We start from the raw sequence: 25,399 nt of genomic DNA, 5'->3' as shown, positions 1-25,399 counted from the left end.
AACTTTCTACATGGGGCCTCATGCAGTTCGAGGCACGGGTAAGGAATTACGAGCATCTCTGCTTGTAAACCTGCCTTCCTCCTAGCCCTGCCTTCTTACAGGTGTCGGCTGCTATCTGCCATGCAGTTTGTTTGTCATCCTTAGCTTCTGGTATTAAACTTCAGAACTTTTTTGTCATAAAATCTCCTTCTCACCCCAAAAGTAAAAATTGAAAATGAAAGGTTTATCTATTAACATCCTTTACAGAATCCAAGCCATTATTCATCTATTCTATATCTATTTTCTGTTTGATGATTTATTTCTCAGTTGTTTGTTTGTTGGAGACAGGGTCTTACTAAGCACCCTAGCCTGGCCTGGAACTCACAACCTCATCCAGTTTTGCTTCCATCTGTTAGCAATCCATCTCTTCCCTCAGTCATTGAAGCTCTGGGACTCCAGGTTATGGTGTCACCATGCCAGGCTCAGCTTTAATAATCACTTCATAATATCATAATAATCATTTCAAATAATCAGGCTCATTTTTAATAATCACGCTTGGCTGCTGACTAAGATATTAAACGCTAGAATAAATGCATAGGTGGTGAACCCAGTAAAAGACGAAAGGAGCCTTCCTTTGCTGTATAGGAGAAACATTGCCCAAAGATGGAAGTGGAGCAAGTAGAGAACACTCCATTAGGAGGTACGGTTGGGCAACCTCAGGCAAGAGGAAATGAAAACCTTAGTCACAATGATGTGCAGATATGGGCAGCAACTATAACCAAAAGTTAGTGCAAAGTTTCAGGGCAATTGCTTAAGTTAAGTTAATATTAAGTGGTGGCTTTTGTCACATTCCAAGCACATTCGGATCTCTGCTTCTCCTCCACTTTTTTTCTTTGCCTGCAGAGAATTACTACTCAGATCAATTCCCAAGTTCAGGTAGGATTGAGCATCAGCAAATCCGAGCTGCCATCTTCTAAAAGAGATTTACTTTGTTTTTATTTCCATGTCTGTGTGTCTGTGTATGTGTGTGCTCATGTCCACAGGGGGCCAGAAGAGGGTGTCTGATCTCCTGGAGTTGGAGTAACAGGCATATATGAATTGCCCAGTGTGGGTTTTGGGAACCCAACTCTAATGCTTTGCAAGAATAGCAAGTGCTCTTGATCAGTGATCCACCTCCCCAGCCCTATAGCTGCTTATCTTTCAGATATACTCCAGCCTTCAAGGATTCAAGGCTGCAGTCTTGTTTGCTTGGTTGGCTGAGGTGTCAAGGAAATTTTGCTGTGCTGAATCACACTGTCTGTGTCGACACTGAATATCAAGCATCAACGATCAGGTTGAGCTAAAAGAATGAGAACTATACGTGGCGTTGACAATAATAAAGATTTTTTTTTTGCCTCAGGGGGAGATCAGTTCATGCCACCACACATGTACGTGACTAGTGGTTAGGGCTCTGGCTCTCCTAGAAGCTTGGGGACCTCAGATGAATTGCTCTCACCATGGGCTCAGCTGAGTTGTATGAAGAGTGATACTGACTATTCATTGTCTTTGAAGGATCAGGTTAGAATGCTAAAAGATAAAACATGATCCTCTTTAACATGAGAAGGCTGGATAATTGCCAGCAGATCATCTTGGTTCGATGAACTTTTCCATGCGGCAGGAATAACATTCTTCTGTCTTAAAACAAATTGAACCTTCAAGTGGGAAAGCCTACCCATACATGAAAGAGTTATAAGATTAAAAAAAAAGCCAACCCAAAGCAAACCAGCAACACAAACAAAACCAACACCAGGGGTCTACAAGATGGCTCCGTAGGTAACGGAGATTGTTGTTCAAACCCAACAATTTGCGGTCAATTCCCAGATCTTCAAAGGTGGATAGAGAGAAATGATTGTACAAAGTTGCCCTCTAATGTCTACACATATGCCCTGGCATACATGCCTGCACACAGACATCACACTCCGCATGTACACACACAATAACAGAGGGAAACTAAAACCTAAAATGATTACTCAAGTAAAACCTCAGACAGCTGTAGCTATGACTGTGTTGTTCTTGGCTTTCTTTCCTGCTGTGGAGCAGGAGAACCACTCTGAGGAAACGATCTGGAGTTAGAGCTCTTTGCCTTTACCTCCTGTGCCCTTGGGACATGCTAGTGTATGTGGCTTAGTTCCCACCTGTGGAACAGGAGTGGTACAGGAACTACATCACAAAGCCATGGTCATGATGAAACACATGAGAATCTGTAAAATTCTCTCAAAAAGTGCTTCTCACCAAATGGTCCAAAGCATGAGGTTCATGCTGAAGATGCTAAAGATGGGCAGCTCTCCCATGCACCACAGAAACAGTCAGTCTCATCTGGTTCTGAGTCTGGGCTCTGCCCAGGACCAGCTGGGTGAGGAAACAAGTTTTTTGACTTCTTTAAGCTAAGTGATTCACTCTTCGGATACATTTTCTTATCTGAAACTTGTTGCAAGGGCGAAAGCCAATGGAGCTCATGAGAAGATGAGAGGAGATAAAGCTAGCATTAAACAGAACATATAGAGTCTGAGATGTGCCTAGTGAGTGGCACACACCACTGTTGGCCACAGCTAAGAGCACTTCTCTTTCCACTAGTGTGTTGCTCTCATTGTTGATTCAAAGGTAACACGGGCTTCTATAATAGATAACTAGCCTCTCTCTTTCTCCCCTGACCCATTTTCTTTTTCATACATACACATGGTATAAGTATTTGTGTGGATGGATATGTGTGTGCATGTGTGTGGGGAGGTCAAAGGTTAATAGCAGATGTCTTCCATGGTCTGTCCTCATCTTGTTTTTTGAGGCAGAGTTGCTCACTGAACGAGGAGGTCACTGATTTGGCTAAGACTGGCTGGCCAGGAAACTCCTAGGCTCCCTCTGTCTCTGTCTCTCCTCCACTAGGATCATAGGTGTGCATTGCCATATCTGCTTTTGTTTGTCTAAACCCATGGATGCCTGGAATCTGAACTGAAGTTCTCATGCTGTCACAGGAAACACTTTACCAACCGAGCATCCTCCACAGCCCCCAAATGTCTCTTAAAGTTCAGACCAATGAATGGTCCATAAGAGTTTATTAACTAGGTACTCGTTCTACCAATCACATACCAGTAACTGGTAGGCCAGATTGTTTTTGTTTTAAAGAGTCAGTTACTACACCTTAATATACCCTTGGAACCTATGCTATGAGACAGGGTTCTGATTAGGTTTTTGTCACTGTGAGACAAACTAGGGTCATCTAGGAAGGGAAACTTTCATGGAGAAATATGCTGCCTCAGCACTGGCCTCTATGTAAGTTTGTGGGACAGATTCTTTTTTTTTTTAATATTTTTTTTATTACGTAATTTCCTCAATTACATTGTGGGACAGATTCTTGATTAGTGATTGATGTGGACAGGGCCAGGACACTGTGGAGAGAGTCCCTCTGGGGGAGGTGGTACCGGAAGAACGAAAAAAGCAAGTTGAGCAAGCCATGGGGAGCAAGCCATGAAGCAGCATCATGGTCTGTGCTTTGCTTCCTGCCTCCAGATTCCTGCCTTGGGTTCCTTCCCTGACTTCCTTCATGCGTGACTGTGATTGGAGTGAATGAAGAAACACACCCTTTCTTACCCAAGTTGTTTTGGCCATTTGGTGTTTATTAAAGCAACAGAAATCAAACTTGGACAGAAAGGAACACAAATACTTGTGTCCTAAAGTCAGTTCACGAATCTGGAGTCTAGTGAAACACTGAGCGGGTTCATCTCTGCGTGGAACATCTGATAGCTGATGGAAATGCTGGACTTCTATGGAATTCACAGATCCTCACCCTGATGTTGGGTTTTAAGACTATAAGAACTGTCTGCCTTGGGAGAACCCCCAGGGCCAAGCACAGCCCATTTATTGTTAATGTGATGGGTCACAGAACCGCTTAGGAGGGTGTAGCTGTAGTCTCACAGACTGATTCTAAACAATGAAATCATTTCCAGCCTCTATGCCAGACACTTGGCTTCTTGCATCTAGTTGTTCTTGAAGGGAGTATGTAGTTATTGTTCAGAATAAGTACGAAGGAAGGTGAAAAATCGGGACTGTTTATTTCTAGGGTTCCAGGTGAAGTCCTTGTATTCACTTGGTTGTTCCCAGATGTTTGGATCATGGCATTTGAATCCTGTAGAGAAAGCCTAAGTCTTTTCTTTTCCCCTACACTCCAGCTAAATTTGTTTTCTACTTATGAGTGGAATCTTCTGGAATGGATGTACTTGATACTTGCATCTTAAGTTGTTTTCTATGAATGTTTGCCTCTGCTTTCCATGTCTGACCCAAGCTCTGCCCCTCATTCTATGGCAGCCTCAAGGTTAAAGGACCTGCTAACACAGAGCAGTAAGAGGCATGAACCTTTGCAGTTTGGTTATGTCCCATTGTCATCAAGCTTTATGTCTGGGATGGCTAATAGCTCTAGCAAATGAACCTTCCAGTGACTTTATGAGCATAAACATACAGTTTTTTTTTCTGGATTATTTATCAATGAGCCAAGTGGTGAGAATGGAGGTCCACTAAAAGAAGACTCATGTCTGTCTTAATGTGCTAATGAAACACTCTGCCAGCACTTGAAATAATAATTACTGTGAGTCAATTGGGTTGTCAAGGCAACCTATGAGCTCCATCACCAAAGCATCCTCCTATAGCCTTGCCAAGAATGGCCTGAGTCTCTCTGGTGTGTGAATGGCCTCAAATCTGAGGTTGCTGAGACTCTACAATCAAAGAGTAGTTTCCAGAAAAGGAGAACACACTGGAAAACGGGCTTTGGGGGGGGGGGTTCTTCCGAGTAGAGAGGAACAATTGTGACAAATTGTTGGGTTTATTTTGTGGGATTCACAAAGACCCAGAAAGAAAACTAGAGACCCCCAAACTCATTTTCTTCAAGTCAAATTCAAGGCCATGTCTCTGGTCTTGGGAGTTGGAGGGGTGACTAGGAGAATTTGCTGCTCTTGCAGAGAGCCCGGGGCACCCAGCAGTAGATTCCCATTGCCCACATGGAAGCTCACAACTCTCTGTGATTTCAGTCCTGGGGGATCTGAAGCCATCTTCTGACTGCCTTGGACAGAAGGCACACATATGGTGCACTTATATACATGCAGGCAAAACACTTAAAAACACAAAATAATAAAATATAGATACATTGAAGAAAGGTGAACACAGTATTCTATTTTAAATGAGTGCAATAAATACTTTTTAAAGGGATATAAAAGATAGCACCTAAAAGAAATATTCAGATTTGTGCTAAAATATTTTGACTGCTGAGAATCAGAATCTATTTATAAATAATACAGTGCTTTAATTATTTACTTTAGGTGTTAGCCAGTTACATCCAAACATAAAATGATGCACTAACTTATCTGTTAGTAGCAATTAGTGTTAATATTAAAATATTTTGGAATATTTGGATACAATATTTCTGTTGGTATTTGGGGGAGGGGTTTTATGGAAAGTTGACACATCAACTTGAGATCAAAAAGACTTGACTTCTTACCACTGAGTCACCTGTATTCTCTAGACATATGTAACTCTCTGTGTGTAAAGGAAAGAGGCAGGGCAGGCTTGGACTGGAAGAATAAGAAATGCCACTAAAGATGACAATAGGAAGAAATGGCAGTGCTCAGGTCTCACTGGCACAACCTCAGGGCCTTCTAAATGTCCCTTGGGCTTGCCTTGTAGTGGCTGCATTTTAATTCTGTTTGGTGACAATTCTATGATGCCAATCTTCACAGCAACTGGAGAGGGTGGCCTGTTGGAAGTTTTCTTTTTCTTTTTAATTTTCATTTATGTGTATGGATATGTTTCTGTCCCATGAATGCAGCTGTCTACAGAGTCCAGAAGAGGCTGTTGGCTCCCCCTTGGAGCCGGTGTTAAAGGTGGTTGTGAGTCACTCCATATGGATGCTGGGAACCACCCTTGGGTCCTCAGGGGGAGCATAATGGTCAGTGTGCTTAACCTCAGAGCCATCCCTCTCATCCCCTTCCCATTGCAGGTTTTCAGCTCCATATTTGTTCTTGTGTAACATTTTAGTAAATGCAGAGCTGCCCAAGCAGAGTTAGATTAAGAAGTCAGGAAGTCAGGAGTGAATGGCTAGTTTTCCTTGACAATTAAGAAATCTAAAATGCTAACCAGTGGCTGATTTCAAGGGGTGGGGGTGGGGGGGCAGTGAAAGCTATTATCCACCCAGTATTATTTCATCAGAATGACAAACCAGAGCGCTCCTGCAGGAGACCAAAGTGAAAGTGCTCCTGCAAGTGTCCGACCAGAGCTGTGTAATCACCATGAAAACGAAATTGAAATCCCACACCACAGTGTGAAATTGATCTAATATGTCCCTATCCCACAAGTAAAGATGCCGTTTCATGTTCCCGCTCTAAAACCTAATAGCAGCGTTTGCTATCAACAATTGAGAAAACATTACAGACGCAAGAATTTCTCAGTCAATTTGGGCATGATGGCTTAGCATGAGAAAACCCCAAGCTTTAACTTGTCCCCCTGAGCCAAATAGAGTTAAAGCATTTAGAGACCTTCAGAGCTCGGGAAACCTCACTCATCTGAGGCCTACGTTTATGGACTTCTTGGAGGCTAGCAATCTCATGTCCTGTCATGAAACTTATGGCATGGTTTGCCCCAAACCATGGTGTGTGTATATGTGTGTGTGTGTGTGTGTGTATGCTCACACACATCTGAGTGTCACAATGATTGAGGCTCACTTGATAGTTCTTCCACCTCTGAGCAGTGCACATGTGACCTGACACACTGGTCTGATAATATATTTGGCAACTACACCTATTAATTTGTAAGTTGAACAATCTCTTTTGGAGGGCAGTTTGGAAGCTCAGACTGAAACCACTAATTCAGGGTGACTCGAGTTGTCAACCATTATACAGTCAGGGCTCGACCAAGGTTTCCAGAATCCTGGCTAAAAGTGAAAAATTTGAGCCCATACAGAAACGACTTCATATACTTCACTGGTAGTGAAACTTCTTGAAGAAAAGATGTCAAGAGGACTTAAGGGGAGCTGAAATTTAACATCTTAGAAAAAGAAAAGAAAATGGTGAAGCATGTTAGGACGGTTTCATTTTCAAGGAAAACCCAACGGATGGTAAGGAAGAACTCATTTGGCTGATGGCTATTAGAGAAAGAACCGATTGAGGTCCGCCCCCCCCCCCCCGGCATACATTGTGGGCCCTGTATAGACACTAAGACCAGAAACATCAAGGGCTACCTGTCAAGCTGGGTGACAAAAACAATCTGTGTCCCAGTGGCACAGAAGACTTCTACAAAAGCTCACGCAGCTCCAAGAGTTAGATGTCTCTGGGCACTCACAGTCCTAGGTTCGCTGTCTGAATGCTACTCTTTCCAAGTTGTTGCGGGGATAGTTTATTCTTGCCTATCTCCGGCACTCAGAAGGGCTAAATATCATTTTACCCTCACACAAACATTCCGATATCTTTCAGTCAAGGACACGTATGAGCTCTGAGTTTTTCTACAGGTACTTCATACTTAATGTCTTCCAGGGTGTCCAACCTGCAGCCTTCATGCCTCTTACAGCCCAGGGTGGTGTAAATGAGGCCCCATATAAAACCATAAGCTTACTTAGGCATTATGATACCAAACTTGATTGAATTGAGAGGATTTCCAGTCTGAACTTTGTAGATGATGATGATGATGTCATGTAATGGTGTCATAAGGTTGGACACCCCAGATTGACCTTCAAGGTTAGAAAGAAACTACCATTCTGGCTATATCTTTTCAGGTTGACAGAGATGACGCTGTGTAACCTTTGGTGGGACGGCCTTCCGGGTTGAGTTGCCTGCTTTTAAAGTACACTTTTCCCATCTCTAGTCAGCACTCTCAGTGCTGTCCCCTAAGTCCCTTCATGAATTTCTATATATGCCCGTAAATTATTTTCAGTGATGGCAATACTTTGAATGTCTTTGTAGATGGACTGCCTATACAACAACATCTGTGCTCTCTGCCTTCTGTTATCTCATTGGTTGAGGTGTTCTTTTTATATCTAACAGAGTTGAACTGGGTTCTTTTATCTGCTTATCTAAGAGCCAATCCACAATGCAAACTGTCGATAGCTTTCTGTATATTGCTAGGTGGCCAGGAGTCCACACCCCAAACCACCATAAACAGTAGGCACAATCAGCAGCCCCTGCTTGGGAGAGGTCCAGGACGGAGCTAGCAGAAAGACTGGATTACTTACCACCTCTAGAGTGGGTCCCTCCAGGCCAGGGACGAGCTCATGGGCAAGGCTGTGCAAGGAAGCTCTCTGTACCATGCCTGCCCTGCGGATATACAGAGGACTTCAGTGGCCTGCGCTGTCAATCTCTCAGTCAGCATGAGCTCAATTATGCACCGACAACAGCAAGAACAACAAGAACAACGACAGAACAACCCCAAAAAACTAAGGGTCACAGACTACCCTGATGGAGAAGGGCACAGCGACTGCAAATGTGGGGGTGCCGTCCTGAGCATATATCATCTAACCTGGGTGGACCTTTCATGGGACGTCAAACAAGCATTCCATGTCGATCCATGAGAGCCACATGGAGGAATTGCAAGACTGGGCCCTAAGTGTCAGGCAGCTTCTCATTGCACGATATTTCTTTTACTTTTAAAAATAACAATTTTAATTTCTTACATTTCTCTTTTCTACAAATACAGAAAGACAGACAGACAAACCCAAGAGCAGATTTTGAGAGTCAACTGAGGCACAAGCGAAACTATTTTGATGTTACATAGATATTGCTTCCCCCCCACCTCGCACCAAATGAGTCACGTGAAATTAAAAAAAAATACAAAAAGTTGAATGAGGAAAAATGTGGGGGAACATAGCCTTGTCATTCCTCTGTCGTGCCAAAAATAGATCCAATGCTCTGCTTAGGAAGATGCCCAAACACATCTCGTAGGTAGCACATATCTATGGTCTATAATACTCATCAAATTCTAAAGACTCCATTCATTCAAAGCCTAAATAATATGCTGGTTGACTACAGCAAAGGTTGACTGCTTGCATCAGCAACACAGTGTTTCCTCCTGAAGTTCATGGCTCAGTCAAACATCACTGCTCCGACTGCCGATCACAGCACCTTACACTGACGTGAGTTGGTAAGCTTGTGGTTTTGAGGCAGTTGATGAAGGCGATTGACCCCGAGAAGTGGGATGCATACAGAGCGTAGATCCAGCACACAGTTCCACACCAAACTATCGATGCCAGTTACCAGGGCCCCACGGGCCATGCCATGGTTGTTCAACAGCGCCTCTATCCCCCTCAGTATATCTGCTCCACAGACATAAGAACAAAACACGCTCATCTGTGAGCTAGTGGGAAGGAAAAGGAGAGAGAAGCTGAAAAGAAATCAGGGTTTTCCAGAAACTCTTCTAAGAGGGATCCATAACAAGAGGTGAGCAGTATGTAACTGATCCTCCTGACGAGGTTTCATGGTGGTGTCTCTAGAGATTTGTGGCTCGGAAAACCAGAATTCATCAGCTTATGCGTGACCTCTCTCATCAACACACACTCAGCACAAACAGGTGGTGGAGATGTGCCAAATCCGACCACTACAGGTTGAAAGTATGACCACTGTTGACCATGGAGACATTGGCTTATGCTCGAAGGGCCACAGCAGCCAGAGACATATGCGAATTCCAACTCTTCAGAAAACTTGGGACAGAAACAAAATGCACTACTTACATGTGTGCGTCTTCTTCGTGACTGAGATACCTGGAAGAGAAGAGACAGAGACAAAGGTCAAGCAAGGTCTTGTGAGTATCTCTGTGGTCACAGGTCATGCAGTTGTGGGCTTGAAACATGTCGCCTTCAGCCATTGACAAAGAGTATCAGAAGATAGACCCCAAAGCCTTGTGGCAGGGACGGTGAACTCATCCACTTTCTCACGAGCTAACTGCATAGCTGATAGCTCGGGTGGCACAGAGCTGGCCTTGAAAACACAAGGGTTGAGCCCCCAGAATCCATGTTTAAAAATAGTTAGGTGTGTTGGCACATGTTTGTAATCCCTTTGCTGAGGAGGCAGTCGAGGGCATACCACATTCCTGGAGCTCGCTGATCAGCCAGCCTAGCCTAATAGGTGAATTTCAGGTCAATGAAAGACTATTTTCAAAATAAAAGTGGACAGCGTTAGAACTCTACCTGAGGTTGCCCTCTGACCTCCACACACATGTGTGTATACTTGGACCTGCACACACATGTGCCCCCTCACTCACATATGCATATACATGCATGCATACACAAAGCAAAGGCACAGACAGTAAGTAGTACAGCAGGATGAAGGAGACGAAAGAAAGCTCACTGCTTCATTGTCAGTATGGGAGGAGATTGTACTAATAGGCAGGCAGAAGGCACAGGAGAGCAATGCCAACCCACTTTGGCAAGAGTGAGCTGAGCTGTGTGGAGCCATTCATTTGGCACAGCCATTGATTCTAAGTTTCCGTTTTAATGAAAATGTTTCTTCCTGCTCACTCGAAGCATAGCTTTTTATAGTGAAGAAAATACAGCCACACACAATGTTATTTCTGTGTCCATATTTGTTAGAGCCCATAGGGGAACGGTGGCTAGCTCTCTACAAATAGCATTGATATGTATGGAGGGAACATAGAGGATGCATGAGTCAGCACCCTGGATGTTCCCAGGATGATTTATGGGTGACAGGTGACAAGTGGAACTAAGTCGTAGCTGGCAAACGGCACCTGACAGAGTGGCTGGCCCTAAGCAGTTCTAGCTTCATTTCAGTGTATCTAAGCCTTGAATGCCTCTCATGCTTCATTCTTCTTAGGAGATACTCTCAGGGCTAAATAGGTTAAAAAATAATCAAACTGTTGAAAACATTTAACTTGTGACTAAATACTTTGGTAAACCTTGAATTTTTTTCTTTCAAGTTATTAAGAGAGCTATTTAACCCTCCTCTGGAAAGTAAAAGTAGCTGGAAATGTTGGCACCCCGCATTGGGGCTATTACTTAAGTATGGAACACATCGTTCGGGGAAGAGATCTGTTACGAAAAACCTTGGTAGAAATTAAGGGGAAAAAGTTTTCAAAGTTGTGAGCCAAGACCAAAATCACACACTTGCTTCTCCAAAGTTTTCCAAAGGCCTTATTTAAGGAAGCTGAAATTAAATAGTCCAACTCAAATTTGTTTTCTCTTGCCCCCACCCCTGCCCCGCCCCGCCAGCCCCCTCCCCTTTATTGAGGAAAACTAGACAATTATTTTTCATTATGTTGACTTTGGCTTTGCAGAGTGAGCAAGAACCTTCTGTGAAGACCCTCAAAGATTCTCCAAGGAAACTGCAGGAGTGTTCTAGAACTTTCAGAAGCCTCATTTACCCTTGGAAAGCCCCTTTCCCCAACAGCAGCAGTGAGTGAAGGAATCTTAAAATCCGAGTATGATTTGTGACTCAAGCTCATGACACCCGCGCCGATAAATTGATACATTAGTGCCCTTTCAGCATTACTGGGGATTCGGAAATGGTGCCTTCTGTAAAATCACTTCGAAGAGAAAGCGCTTAGGCTGTCACTCCTGATTATTCAACCCCCCACACACAATTGGATTGAACACAACCCCAAACAGACCTATCTATATTCGCTGAGTGTGGAACTATTTTTCTCCTGACACTCGAAGGCCTGATGAAAATCCCACCGCGTTGGGTTTTCTACTTAAAGTTATTATTCAGCGTGGTACCGTGTTCTCATCAAAATTTTTCATGATGATGACACTCATAATAGATTTTGAATCTCTTTCCAGGAAAGCCGCCTGATCGAGGGGGTTACAGTAACAGGCATGGAGCCGAAGCTTCAGATCTGTCTCAAGAGAAAGCAGGTCTTCCCCTTCAAAATGGCTCAAACTCTTGGTCTTGTAGTTTTGTGCTACTGCCAATTAGCGTGCTATATTGGCACGTGAAGGTCATGCTAGTGTTGGGGTTGCTGAAGGGAGCAGATGAAATGCACAATGGCGGCTTGTGTTTGGACTTCCACTATTAACCTGCTTCTTTTGCATTTGTATTGTACCGAGCTTTGAGTATTCTATCCAGCAACTCCTGTCTATATAAATCTAATCCTCAATTGCATTATTATTTACAAAGAACACATGCTAACCAATCAAATAAAGAAAAGAATGAAACCACACCTCCTCTCAAGAATACTAATTTTTTTTTAAAGGGGCAGGTCATATATATGGCACTCTAACTGGATATATTATACTTTTATTGTTTTGACTGAGGAGCTGTTTTGAAGACAGGATTCTGTTTCCCTAGAAAAAGCAAGCAAGAGCAACAGTGTAAAGGCAGGAAAGATAAATTCTATGGGATAGTGAAACATTTTATAAGCCTCTTTTTGTTTTCCCCACTTGAAAAAATAATTATCTTGATCCTGCAGGTGGCTTGAATTTGTCCCGGGTCTTCTCTACTGGACTAGTGATACTTTGTATCTGGGACTTCACAGACTAGGAAAAAAAAGGACAAAGGAGATGATCTCTGTATTTCACAGACTGGGAAAGCAAGGCCCAGGGAAACTTAATTAGCATATTTAACGGTTCACCATGGAAGGTAATGCTTGGTGGGAAACAGTACCTAAGGCAAGTCTTTAAGACCCTGGTGTAGATAGCACCGCTAAAAAGTGTACTCAACAAGGGGGTCTATTCCTTCCAAGATGCCTCTTAGAAGTGAGCTGTGTAAATAATTTAAACCTATGGGAAGAGTATTAAGCCTGTCTCCAGCTTATTTAAACCAAGCCCCAGTTTAGGTTTGGGGGAAGAGAGTCAAACACACAAAGAAACTCCAGTATTAAAAACTAGAAGACAAACTTAATCTAGACATAATCTAGAATATTCTAGAAGAGAGGGAACATTCTGCAGGGACTGCATCTGCCTTTATCACCCTCAAGTCTGGCTGGCAAAGGGTCTATGCATCCTGCTTTGGTCAAGCCTAGCCCTTTTCTCAAAACTGTTATCATATTGTAAAGTACTCTAAATTGTCATGGGGAAGTGTCACGTGCGCATATGTGTGTGTGTGTGTGTGTGTGTGTATACCTGCCTCGGATGTCTGTTTGTTGTTGTGGCTGTTTTTTCTACAGGTCTTTCACTGACCTTGGACTCACTGAGTAGACTTGGCTGACTGGCCAGTGAGCTCCAGAGGTCATCCTGTCCCTGACTCCCAGTGCTGGGGTTATAAGCAGGTGTCACCACGCCTTGTTTGTTTGTTTGTTTGTTTGTTTGTTTTTAAAGTACAGATTTTGGGAGATAGAACCCAAGCCCTCAAGCTTGCCAAGCAAACCCTGCACTGCTTGAAACCTTTCCCAAGACCTATGACTGTCGTTTTAAATTAGGGATTTAAATTCTTAAAAAGGAGACCACAATAACAACAACAACAACAAAGCCTATCAATACTCAAAAAAACAAAGTATGCCTCCCATTATCATAAGCTTGCCTGACTCAATTGAGTTAACAATATTTCAAGATACATCAAGGTACATGTTGGGAAAACACTTATTTGTCACCAGCAGGCTTATCAATGGGGACAGCTTTCAGAGTTCTAGACTTCTGGAGGAAAGTGCTTTAATTTGATGATTTTCAATCTGTTCCCAATCTTACATCAATTAACTTCTTCCATAGACTTCTGGGAGGCTTGCTTTTGCGGGGGTGGGGGGGTAGGGGGCAGGGTTGTCAGGGTACAGAGGTATTTTCTCTGTGTGGAAGGGCAGCATCTGTCTTCATTCCCTTGTGTGGCAAATTCCGAAATGAGCATTTTCAGAGGCCTGGTGTGCTAGACAAGGGCTTGCTTAGTGGGTATGCTCCTGTCTTCTCTAGTCCTCTAGCGATGAACAACACCTAGGCGGGGGTATCTAATTCTGGTCCCTTCTCTGTTAAATATCAAAGCAGGCAAACACAGTAGGGCAAACAATGCCTAAGATGTAGGAAAGCTATCCTTTTTTTCTTTTAGTTTTACCTCCCCCAACATAGCCACATTCCTACATTTCAGGTGACTGCGGCAGGGAGCAGATTGCCCGAGTGATAATTGGGATTTAATTGTCCCAAGTCACAGCACTGCACAGTCTTCACACATTAGCGGTTTAATTCTAAGAAAGCAGAGTTCCCAGATCCAATAGCCTTAAGTGGATTGTGAATCCCTTCCTACATGACACCCGAAGGACATGCTGTATTTTTGGTCAAATGTGTCATCTTGGGTAAATAATTTAACCCTCTCCCAGTCTCTGTGTCCTTAATGAAAGGAGGAAAGGGTTGGGTTGTGGCTTCACAGTCCGAGCATATGTGATGAGGCTCCAGCTTTGATGCCCTGAAGGACAAAAGAGGTGGTAAACTGAGTCCTCCCTAAGACTGAAGACAGTTCACCTGGGACTCAGTGCTTAGTGCCTGTTTCTGCTGAAGATGTTTCTAATTGCATACACTGTGGTTTTACACCATTTTACACTAAATAGGAGGCTATTCCTTGGGCAGATGAAGCTGTACCCATCAGGGAACTGCTGCTAAACATGTGTCTAACCTGGGCAGCCAGTGCCTGAAGTCAGTAAACAAAGAATCAAGCATTTAACTTCCTGTGTACCATCAAGGGGTACCCAGGTTCCTCTTTTGACTTTATCCAGGAAAGGAGGAAGCCAGCAGTGAAAGCCATATTTGACAGGAAACAAATGAACATTCATTTCAGAACTAAGGTGCAACCTGTTTTTTTCCTCCCTCCCTCCCTCCCTCCCTCCCTCCCTCCCTCCCTCCCTCCCTCCCTCCCTCCCTCCCTCCCTCCCTCCCTCCCTTTCTTTTGAATGGCCAACAGTTGTTTCACAAAGAAAGAGATCTCACTTTGTGCTCACCCTCTGCTCCTCCCACACCACCTCCAGTCAGCAGACTTGAGCTTGCTGGGTTGTATAGGTCAAGGAGAAAAGCACCAGGAAGGGGGGAATCAGGATACAGTCTGGGAAGAGGCTGGCCAAATAGAAACAATGTTACAAAATGCTGTCCTTGTCTAGGACAGAAGAACTATTAATGATAATCTTATTGACAGTGTTCCAAGTAATCTCGAGACTTTGTTTCGGAAATTCTTAATGGACATTAATGCTTAGAGTTCACTCAAAAGAGAAATAAATTACGTGTCAGGGCTGCAGGGACCAAGGGCAACAGGCAGAAGGCACCAGAGTGTTTAGCAATGTTACGACAATCAAATCCTTCATAATTGCATAAAAGCCTTTAAAATCATTTAGAAGTACTAATTATCAACATCAATATTATTTTAATGTGAGTTTCTTTCGTGTTAGAGTAGAGCAGATTTGAGCTGATTTGGTAAGAATATTTCACCTTTTTAACCAACCAAGGTGGTTTTCTTAGCCATGAAAGCAATTCCACTTTGGTATTATAAAATGGTTGTCGGAATGAAAAGAGCTCTTTTTTTTCTGTTTTTTTTTTAATTAAAATATGTGTGTGGTGGGGAGGGAGAGGGGGAAGGGGGAGGAGGAAAGGGATAAGGAGAGGGAGAGAGAGAGAGGGAGGAGAGAGAAGGAGGAGGGAGGAGGGAGAGGGAGAGACCTATCTTCTATCTTTAGGTTGTATATCCTAACATATTCACAGAAGCAACTTTTAATTGGTCAGGCACACCAGAGGTATGCCTTCTTTCAAGTCTTGCCTTTATCTTAAATAAATAAATAAATAAAAAACAAACAAATAAATAAATATTTCAAGGACTTAGCAGATCACATTCCAGGGCACACAAACCATCAGTCTCCCTGGGAAAGAAATGTGGGTATCTTAGAAATACCTCTGAGAAATGACTATTCATTATGAAAGTCCATATTAGAGGGGAGGGACTTCTCCTGGTAGTACTAAACACATGATTAGCACCAGGATCCAGTGACAATCATTAGAATCTTATTCTTCAAGAAGGATTTACTTTCATCCATTTGCATTGAAAAGTGGACCTGCCTAAATTTTCTCTCTCAATTGGTTTACATTTGACCTCAGAGTTCTGGGCAAGGATATGAAGTGGTGACTACCAATGATTCCAATGTAATCTTCTGGAACTGAGGTATGTGCATGTGCATGTGCGTGTGCGCGTGAGCGTAAGCTTGCGCGTGTGCGCACGTGCGCGCGCGCGCGCGCGTGTGTGTGTGTGTGTGTGTGTGTGTGTGTGTGTGTCTGTCTGTCTGTCTGTCTGTCTCTGTGTGTGTGTTTGTGTCTGTGTGTCTGTGTATGCACAGCACACATGTGGGAGTCAGAGGATAACTTCCGGTTCTTTTTATCTTTGGTTTAAGTCAGAGGCTCTCACAGACCTGTAACTTCACCATGTAGGTCAGGTTAGTCAGTCGTGAGCTCCTGGTAGAACCTATCAGATGACCCTTCTGTTTCCATCTTCCATCTTGCTATTTCCAGAATAACAAGCAGCCAGAGCCTCATCTGGCTTTATGACCAAACTTCAGTTGTCAGGCTTGGCAGTAGTGCATTTCTTTACCTGCTGACCTCTCTGCCAGCTCTGTACTTGGCGTCTTATGTAGGTTCTGGGTTCTGGGTACTGAACTTGGGTCCTCTTACTTGCCAGGCAATTGCTGTTTTGAATGTGCCATCTCTCTCCCTCCCATAATTAAGAAGTTTTATCTTATATATTGAATTTTAACTCAACAGTAGAGATTATGATACTTTTTTCCTGAAAATGTTTTCCTTTAGAGACTTCAGGAATTTCTTGAATCTATTTCTCCTTGACACTCACAGGGCAGGCACAGACTTGAACTGCTTATGCCTGGCTCACCAGCATGCTGTCAACAGGAGGCTAGAGTTTCGATCCCTGAAGACAGAGCTATCATAACTCGTTAGATAAGGATAACCCAAAGACTATGGAGGGCAGCAGATACTACACATCAATATATTATAGCAACAAGCAAGTTCAAGCATAGCTCATGAGGCATGGGTCCTGGTCAGCATATCAGGCCAAGGTATGTGAAGATGGAATGACCCTATCCCAATGTCTGCTGCTGATGGTAGAAACAAGAGACTGGAGTCATTGCTGACAGCCCCAGATCACCTAGGAAAGAAACAAATTGACAAGGGAGAAACAAGGTAAACTGGTTTTAAATCTGGAGGAAATGATCTGCACAGTCAGAATAGATAAGAGTAAAGAGATTCAGGATCCAGTGGGATAACTGATAGTCAAAAAAGGAGAGGGCTTCAGTTAGTCTAGAAAATATCAAAAAACCAAGGATTATATACAGATTTGTTTTTAAATGCCAGCATTAGCCAGCCTGGGTGACAGAGACAGACCAATGAGCAAGCAAACCTATATCTCCCAAACACAGAGAACAACTCAATATGGTTACTCTTTTGAGGAAGAAAGATTAAAATAACAAAAAACCAAAACAAAACAACAATAACCAAAAAGTCCACAAATAAACTAGACTGTATGTAAACCAATAATTCAGTCATAAAGCAGCATAGTCTGCAGCCTGCACTCTGTTTACAGGATTTTAGACAAGCTGTCTGGACTGGACACGCTGGGAAGTCATTTAAGAACAGAAAGAGGGTTTTTAACAATGACAAATTGTGAGTGTGTACATGCACATGCATGCAGGTGCTCAGGGAGACCAGAAGAGGACATCAGAGCCCCAGAAGCTACAAGTTACAGGCATTTGTGAGCTGTCTGCTGTGGATAGTGGGAATGGTCTTTAGTCTTCTGCCAGAACAGCAGGTCTTCTTAACAGCTGTCATGGTTTGAATAAGAATGGCTGCTACAGGCTCATATGTTTGAATGCTTGATCTCTAGTTGGTGGAACTATTTTGGAAGGATTAAGAGGTGTGGCCTTATTGGAGGAAGTGTCACTGTATTTATTATTATTATTATTATTATTATTATTTTATTAATTATTATTATATGTTTTCTTTATTTACATTTCAAATGTTATCCCCTTTCCTAGTTTCCCCTCCGAAAACCCCTTATCCCTTTCCCCCTCCCCCTGCTCACCAACCCACCCACTCCTACTTCCTGGCCCTGACAGTCCCCTATACTGGGGCATATAACCCTCATAGGACCAAGGGCCTCTCCTCCCATTGATGACCAACTAGGACATCCTCTGCTACATATGCAGCTAGACCCATGAGTCTCACTATAGTTTTTTTTTTTTTTTTTGGTTTGTTTGTTTGTTTGTTTTTCTGGTTGGTGGTTTAGTCCCAGGGAGCTCTGGAGATACTGGTTAGTTCATATTGTTGTTCCTCCTATGGGGCTGCAAACCCCTTCAGCACCTTGGGTACTTTCTCTAGCTCCTTCATTGGGGAACCTGTGCTCCGTCCAATGGATGGCTGTGAGCATCCACTTCTGTATTTGTTAGGCACAGGCAGAGCCTCTCAGGCAGCTATATCAGGCTCCTGTCAGCAAGGTCTTGTTGGCATCCACAGTAATGTCTGGTTTTGGTGGCTGTTTATGGAATGGATCTCCAGGTAACAGCATTTTCAACCAATGGTGCTGGCTCAAGTATGTAGAAGAATGCGAATTGATCCATTCTTATCTCCTTGTACAAAGCTTAAGTCTAAGTGGATCAAAGAATTCCACATAAAACCAGAGACACTAAAACTTATAGAAGAGAAAGTGGAAAAGAGCTTGAATATAGGCACAGGGGAAAAAGTCCTGAACACAACACCAATGGCTTTTACTGTAAGATCAAGAATTAACAAATGGAACCTCACAAAATTGCAAAGCTTCTGTAAGGCAAAGGACACTGTCAATAAGACAAAAAGGCAACCAACTGATTGGGAAAAGATCTTTACTGATTTTAAATCCAATAGAGGGCTAATATCCAATATGTACAAAGAACTCAAGAAGTTAGACTCCAGAAAACCAAATAAAAACCTATTAAAAATGGGTACAGAGCTAAATAAAGAATTCTCAACTGAGGAATACTGAATGGCTAAGAAGCACCTAAGAAAATGTTTAACATCCTTAGTCATCAGGGAAATGCAAATCAAAACAAATCTGAGATCCTACCTCACACCAGTCAGAATGGCTAAGATCAAAAACTCAGGTGACAGCAGATGCTGGCGAGGATGTGGAGGAAGAGGAACAATCCTCCATTGCTGGTGGGATTGCAAGCTGGTACAACCACTCTGGAAATCAGTTTGGTGGTTCCTTAGAAAATTGGACATAGTACTACCAGAGGATCCAGCAATACCACTCCTGGGCCTATACCCAGAAGATGCTCCAACTTGTAATAAGGACACAGGCTCCACTATGTTCATAGCAGCCTTATTTATAATAGCCAGAACCTGGAAGAATTGGCTGCACAGTGGTGTTGCACGCCTTTAATCCCAGCACTTGGAAGGCAGAGGCAGGCGGACTTCTGAGTTTGAGGCCAGCCTGGTCTACAGAGTGAGTTCCAGGACAGCCAGGGCTATATGGAGAAACGCTGTCTTGAAAAAAAAAAACCCCAAAAAACCAAACCAACCAACCAACCAAACAAAGAACAACAACAACAAAAGAAAGAATCCAGATGCCCTTCAACAGTGGAATGGATACAGAAAATGTGGTACATTTACACAATGGAGTACTACTCAGCTGTTAAAAACAATGAATTTATGAAATTCTTCGACAAATGTATGGGTCTGAAGGGTATCATCCCGAGGTAACCCAATCACAAAAGAGCACACATGATATGCACTCACTGATAAGTGGATATTAGCCCAGAAGCTTGGAATACCCAAGATACAATTCGCAAAAGACATGAAACTCAAGAAGAAGGAAGACCAAAGTGTGGATACTTTGGTCCTTCTTAAAAGGGGGGAACAAAATACCCATGGAACGAGTTACAGAGTGTGGAGTAGAGACTGAAGGAGTGACCATCCAGAGACTGCCCCACCTGGAGATCCATCCCATAAACAACCACCAAAAACCAATGTCGCTGGATTTTGATGCATCAAAGCCCACACCATTCCCAGTTAGCTCTCTCTGCCTTGTGGTTGTTGACCAAGATGGAAGCTCTTAGCCACTGCTCCAGCACCATGTCTGCCTGCCTGGTGTGATGCTCCCTACCACGTGGGTCACGAAATCTAACCCTCTGTAACCATGAGCCCCCAAATTAAATGCTTTATCTTACAAGTTACCTTGGTCACGGTGTTTCTTCAAAGCAATAGCAAAGTAACTAAGACAGCACCTGAGTCCCTTTTCCATCTCTGAAGTATTTATTTTTTCAGGAATTTGTCAGATTAGATGTGTAAACTATTTCCCATATGAGATTCTGAGTCAGGAGTTCCTAGTTTTGTCAATTACCTGATATGTAATTTTGGGTAAGGCAACTAATGGTTTGTGCCTCAGTTTCCCTAATTGAACAGGGATATAATTGTTTTCTTTCATCATAAAATTCTACCACTAGAAATATGGCCCAACTGAGACAGTCTAACTGTCATGTCATCTCAGCACTAGGGAAACTGAGACAGGAGGGTTGTCACAAGTTGGAGGCTAGCCTAGACTATACAGAGAGTTCTTTCTTAAAAAAAAAGAAAAAAGATGGGACTGAAGAGATGGTTCAGCTGTTAATAGCGCTGGCCGTTCTTCCAGAGGTCCTGAGTTCAATTCCTAACAACCACATGGTAGCTCACAACTATCTGTAATGGGATCCGATGCCCTCTTCTAGTGTGTCTGAAGACAGCTACAGTCTATTCATATAAATAATAAAGTTAAAACTGAAAAGAAAACTGAATATAGAAGAAATATAACCATATTGATTAATCTTTGATTCATGGTCCATGCAGATCCTTTCATCACACCCTTGCTTATTTGAGTGATACACAAGGCAGGAGCCACACAAGTGTCAACAAAGAGGATGATGTAGGTCAAGGATGTCTATGTCACGGGATAACACAAATCTCAGAGAAGGACGTTCTAGCAGCATGAAGCAAGGGAAGCAGGAGGATACAAAATGCCAGAGAATAATCTTTGCCAAAAGAGAAGAAGCACATTGGAAAGACAGATCGAAAATATATACACTAAATTAATTAGAGTAGTTATTTCCAGGAGATAGGAAATGATGGGTCACTTTCTCATTGCCCTGTCTATGTCTCCTAAAATCCCTACAATAAAGGTATATAATTTTAATCATGAGAAAAAGGCTAGTATGGACACACCCATTTCAAAGGGCTACTGGGTAGATAAAATGAAACAATGAATGGGAACACTTATTCAGAATCGCTTTGTTTTTCTTTGTTTTGATTGTTGCAGGTATCTGGTTGTGAGGCCCCATTTCTCATGGCAACTGCTAATTGCAGCCTTGACCTTTCCTAGGGGACAGTGGTGACAGAGCTAGCTGCTTTCACAAGGGTCTACAGTGCTGTGTAATTGGGTAAAGAGTTAGCCTAACCATACTTCACATCGGAAAAATTATCCCTGCTTAACTCAGTACGCTTTATGCAGTGCTCTGCAATGAAGGCAGGAAAGAGGTAGGCACTGTCTAGGTTTTGATTCCTGGGAAAACTAGCATCATTATCTACCAGTCCGAAGTCTGCTAATGTTCACAGAGAGATACATTTAATGCTCACCACACCGGACGGTCTCTAGAGAAGCACAGAACAGAAAATTGAGTTTGTGGACGTGGCAGGACTAGAAGGCAAAACCGTGATAATCACAAGGCCTTCCTGAGTGGCCTTGAAAAGGAACAAGGGGAGAGAGAGGGAGAGAGCAGCTTTCAGTTCAGATGGGACACAATGGGAAATATTCCTGAATGAAACAGTTATCATGATTGGCATTTGATTTAGCATGGGAAAAGGGCACAATGTATCAAAACCTTGCCAAAGACTGCTTGGGTATTGAAGTATGAGAGTTCACCTTCTGTTGACCTATTGATGAGCGTGGGTGAATCAGGAGTTCACTGATTGACCAGACTGGCTAGAGAGCAACACCCCCTGAGATCCTCCTGTCTGTGCCTCCTCAGACCTGAATTATAAATGCACAACACCACATTTTTTTCCCCTTTTCTTTTCTATGTAGGTTTTGGGAATCTCAGACTGCATGCTTGCATAGAAAACACTGTATTGGCTCAGCTGACTTTTCCCTTCCCTTCCCTTCCCTTCCCTTCCCTTCCCTTCCCTTCCCTTCCCTTCCCTTCCCTTCCCTTCCCTTCCCTTCCCTTCCCTTCCCTTCCCTTCCCTTCCCTTCCCTTCCCTTCCCTTCCCTTCCCTTCCCTTCCCTTCCCTTCCCTTCCCTTCCCTTCCCTTCCCTTCCCTTCCCTTCCCTTCCCTTCCCTTCCCTCCTTCTTTCTCTCTCTCTTTCTCTCTCTCTCTCCCTCCTTCTCTCCCTCCCTCTCTCCCTCCCTCTCTCTCCCTTCCTTCCTTCCTTCCTTTCTTCTTTTCTTTATTTCTCTCCCTCCCTCCCTCCCTCCCTCCCTCCCTCCCTCCCTCCCTCCCTCCCTCCCTCCCTCCCTTCCTTCCTTCCTTGTTCTTACAAACAGGGTCTCATGTAGGCCATGCTAGTCTCACACTCACAATATAGCCAAGGATGACCTTGAACTTTCTGATGTTCCTCTGTCTCCATTTCCAGGGACTGTAAGTGTGTGCCATCGCCCCCATCTTACCGGGTGCTGAGGATTGAACCCAGGATTCAGTGCAAGCAAGGCAAGTACTCTACTAGGCTATATCCCTAGTCCCTGAATATTTCATAATAGAAAGATAATTTTAGCTAGAAAGGGATGGCCAGAAAACTGAGAAGCTGTGCCTCCCTCACAGGAAGTGTGAGTGATTCCTGCCTGGGCTGTGAACATCATGGAATTTCCTCAGCAGCTGAAGGTGTTACTAGGGCAGTTCCAATGCCTTGGGAAGTAGTTACAGAGACACCCTGTACACAATATTCATTTAAGGGCACATGAGATGGCTCAGTTTGTAAAGGAACATGCAACTAAGCCTGAAGGCGAGAGTTCAATCCCCAGGAACCTCATGGTAAAAGAGAACCAACTCCAGTTGTCCCCTGACCTCTGTACATGTGCTGTGGTATATACACACATGCATGTACACACACACACACATTTAAAGAAACATTCCTTTATTTTATTTATGGAAATAATTTCATCCTCTCTTCTTTAAATTCTTGTTTGTAATGAGGTCTTAGTCTTTCAAATCTTGACTTTGTCAACTAGGATAGGTTTTAGGAACATAGCTTAATTTGTACTGGAATTTGTTATGTCCCAGTGAAAGAAGCATAAAACCACAAAGGGGGGAGGGGTTTGGGATATCCAAAATGCGATTTTCAGAATGTGTCCCTGTCACTGGGGAATGTGTGACCACAGTGCCCCCTGCAAACATCTCGATTTTCCTACTTGTGTTCCAAAGCTGCTGCCACATGACCTAAGTATTCCCAATAATCTTCGAGTGATGACGTTGGTACTGTCCCTCTTGACATGGATGAAACCCATGCCTCAGTTTCCAAGGTAACAACCTAAAAAACAAGTCACCCCAGAGGCCATAACTGGTAAAGCTAGAAGCTTTGAACCCAGACACATGGAACATTCCGGCTAAGTCAGCTTCCTCTTGACTTTGAATATTCCCCTTAACAGTCCATATTTCATGTCCTGTTCGAAAGGGCGCTTTGAATGCATCTTTAAAAGCAACAGGAATGGAGCAGGCAAACTTTCAGAATTTTATCACCAGTAATGAAAGCAGAAGTGACTCACCAGAGCGAGTGAGACTCAGCCAGGGGTCTCAGCCACAGAGCCAGCCCCAGATAACAGGTGTGGCCTCTGGGACCACTCGACTGCAAGATGAGCCACTGGGCTGCAGAGTTCCTTCACTTTGGCACTGATATAAGTCTTCTTCTTCTTCTTCTTCTTCTTCTTCTTCTTCTTCTTCTTCTTCTTCTTCTTCTTCTTCTTCTTCTTCTTCTTCTTCTTCTTCTTCTTCTTCTTTTTCTTCTTCACTATGTAGAGTCTTAGAGTCTTACTGTGAGCTATCATTTTATTATAGTTTTATAATGAAAGGAAGATACTGTACGGGTGGAATTGTCAACTGCTACCTCTTCTCATGGAGGCATTCAAAGTACAAGGCTCCTTTATCTCCAGGAGCCGTCCTCTCCTAATGGGAACAATTCTTTTAGCCTGCACTCAGTATGCAACTAAAGAGTAAAGTATCAAGCACTGGGTGGGTCCTGTGGGAATAGGTCCTCCCAGCTGGCCCTCCCAACATTTGATTCATTGACCAGAGTTCTACTTTCTTTCTGCTTAGGAAAAAAAAAAAAAAAAGGACATTCCTGAGAAATTAAGTTAACTATTAGCCAAATCCCCACAAGCTGCTGGCTTGGATTACATAACAACTCTGTAATTCCAGCAGCTAAGAACAGGAAGCCAGCATATTCTCAGATTTCTCCAGCTCCTTCCTCTCTCTCTCTCTCTCTCTCTCTCTCTCTCTCTCTCTCTCTCTCTCTCTCTCTCTGTATGTGCATGCACTGTGTATGTGTTCCTGTGTGCGCATGTATTTGTAGAAGCCACGGATCAGTCTCCAGTGTCATTCCTTGGACACTGTCTGCCTTTTAAATTTTACTTACTGTGTGTGTGTGTGGGAGGGGGGGGTATGTGAGTCCTCTTGTGTATGTCTGTGCCATGTTGTGATCCTGTGTAAGTTAGAGCCTACAGGAGTTGTCTCCCTCCTTCCACTATGTGGGTCCTTAGGTTGAACTCAGGTTGTCAGGCAAGTGTCCTTATTCACGGAGCCACCTCCCTGGCCTTGCCTAGTTTTAAGGACAGTTTCTCACAGGGTGGACATTAGTCCAGGAAGCTAGAGGGCTGGCTGGAGAACCTTGGGGATCCTCCTGGGTCTGCCTCCTCAGCCCATAGCCCCACTCCTGGCTTCATTATATGAGTGCTGCGATCAAACCCAAGCCCCCATGTTTGCACTCAACTCACTGAGCCTTCTCTAGCCTATTTCTCAGATTTCTGCCCATTTTCCTGTCCTTTCTTTCTGCCTGCCCTTCTCCCAGCCCCAGTTCCTCCTGCCTTAAGCAGTCTAATGGGCTCTTATTTATTCCTGGACTTTTTTTTTTTTTTTTTTTTTGAGATGTGAGATGCATCCTTTTATACAACATGATAGCCTGGCTTCACTGAATACCTGGTGTCCGTGACTCTCATCTGAGCCATAAAACATTCTCAGAGCCCAGACTCTAGAACGTGCGCTGGCAATCATTCATGCACAGAACTGTTGTTCCGGGACCACAGAACACATTATTTCTGCTCTGGAAGAAAATGGTGAGGGGAAGCTAGGGCAAAGGTAAGACCTGGTTTTCCTAAAATGGATAGAACCAGAGAGGCAGCTTTGCTCCCCAGGGATTGATTCTGGACTCCTCTGGGTTTGGAACTAAATTGATGTAACACGAGCCAGCTCTCTCTTTAATCTGAGACGACAGGTAAATCCGACCTGCTT

The 25,399-nt window shown here is 43.4% G+C and overlaps 1 protein-coding gene across 3 annotated transcripts in view; it reads right to left on the bottom strand.

Moving 5' to 3' along the window:
* Rora (RAR related orphan receptor A) overlaps positions 1-25,399 on the bottom strand; it is a 734,084-nt gene that overhangs the window by 184,028 nt on the left and 524,657 nt on the right. For 2 of the 3 annotated variants that reach the window (XM_029481367.2, XM_085844758.1), the window contains exon 2: positions 9,713-9,742. In XM_029481367.2, coding sequence (XP_029337227.1) covers positions 9,713-9,742 — 30 coding nt within the window. Of the gene's footprint in view, positions 1-8,221; positions 8,240-9,712; positions 9,743-25,399 lie in introns of those variants that run through there. The other variant, XM_085844757.1, reaches the window with a different exon arrangement.

The sequence above is a fragment of the Mus caroli genome, unplaced genomic scaffold, assembly GCF_978045245.1.
Source record: "Mus caroli unplaced genomic scaffold, Mus_caroli_1 scaffold_11, whole genome shotgun sequence".
NCBI classification, from domain to species: domain Eukaryota; kingdom Metazoa; phylum Chordata; class Mammalia; order Rodentia; family Muridae; genus Mus; species Mus caroli.
This window is presented reverse-complemented; position numbering and strand designations above follow the sequence as displayed.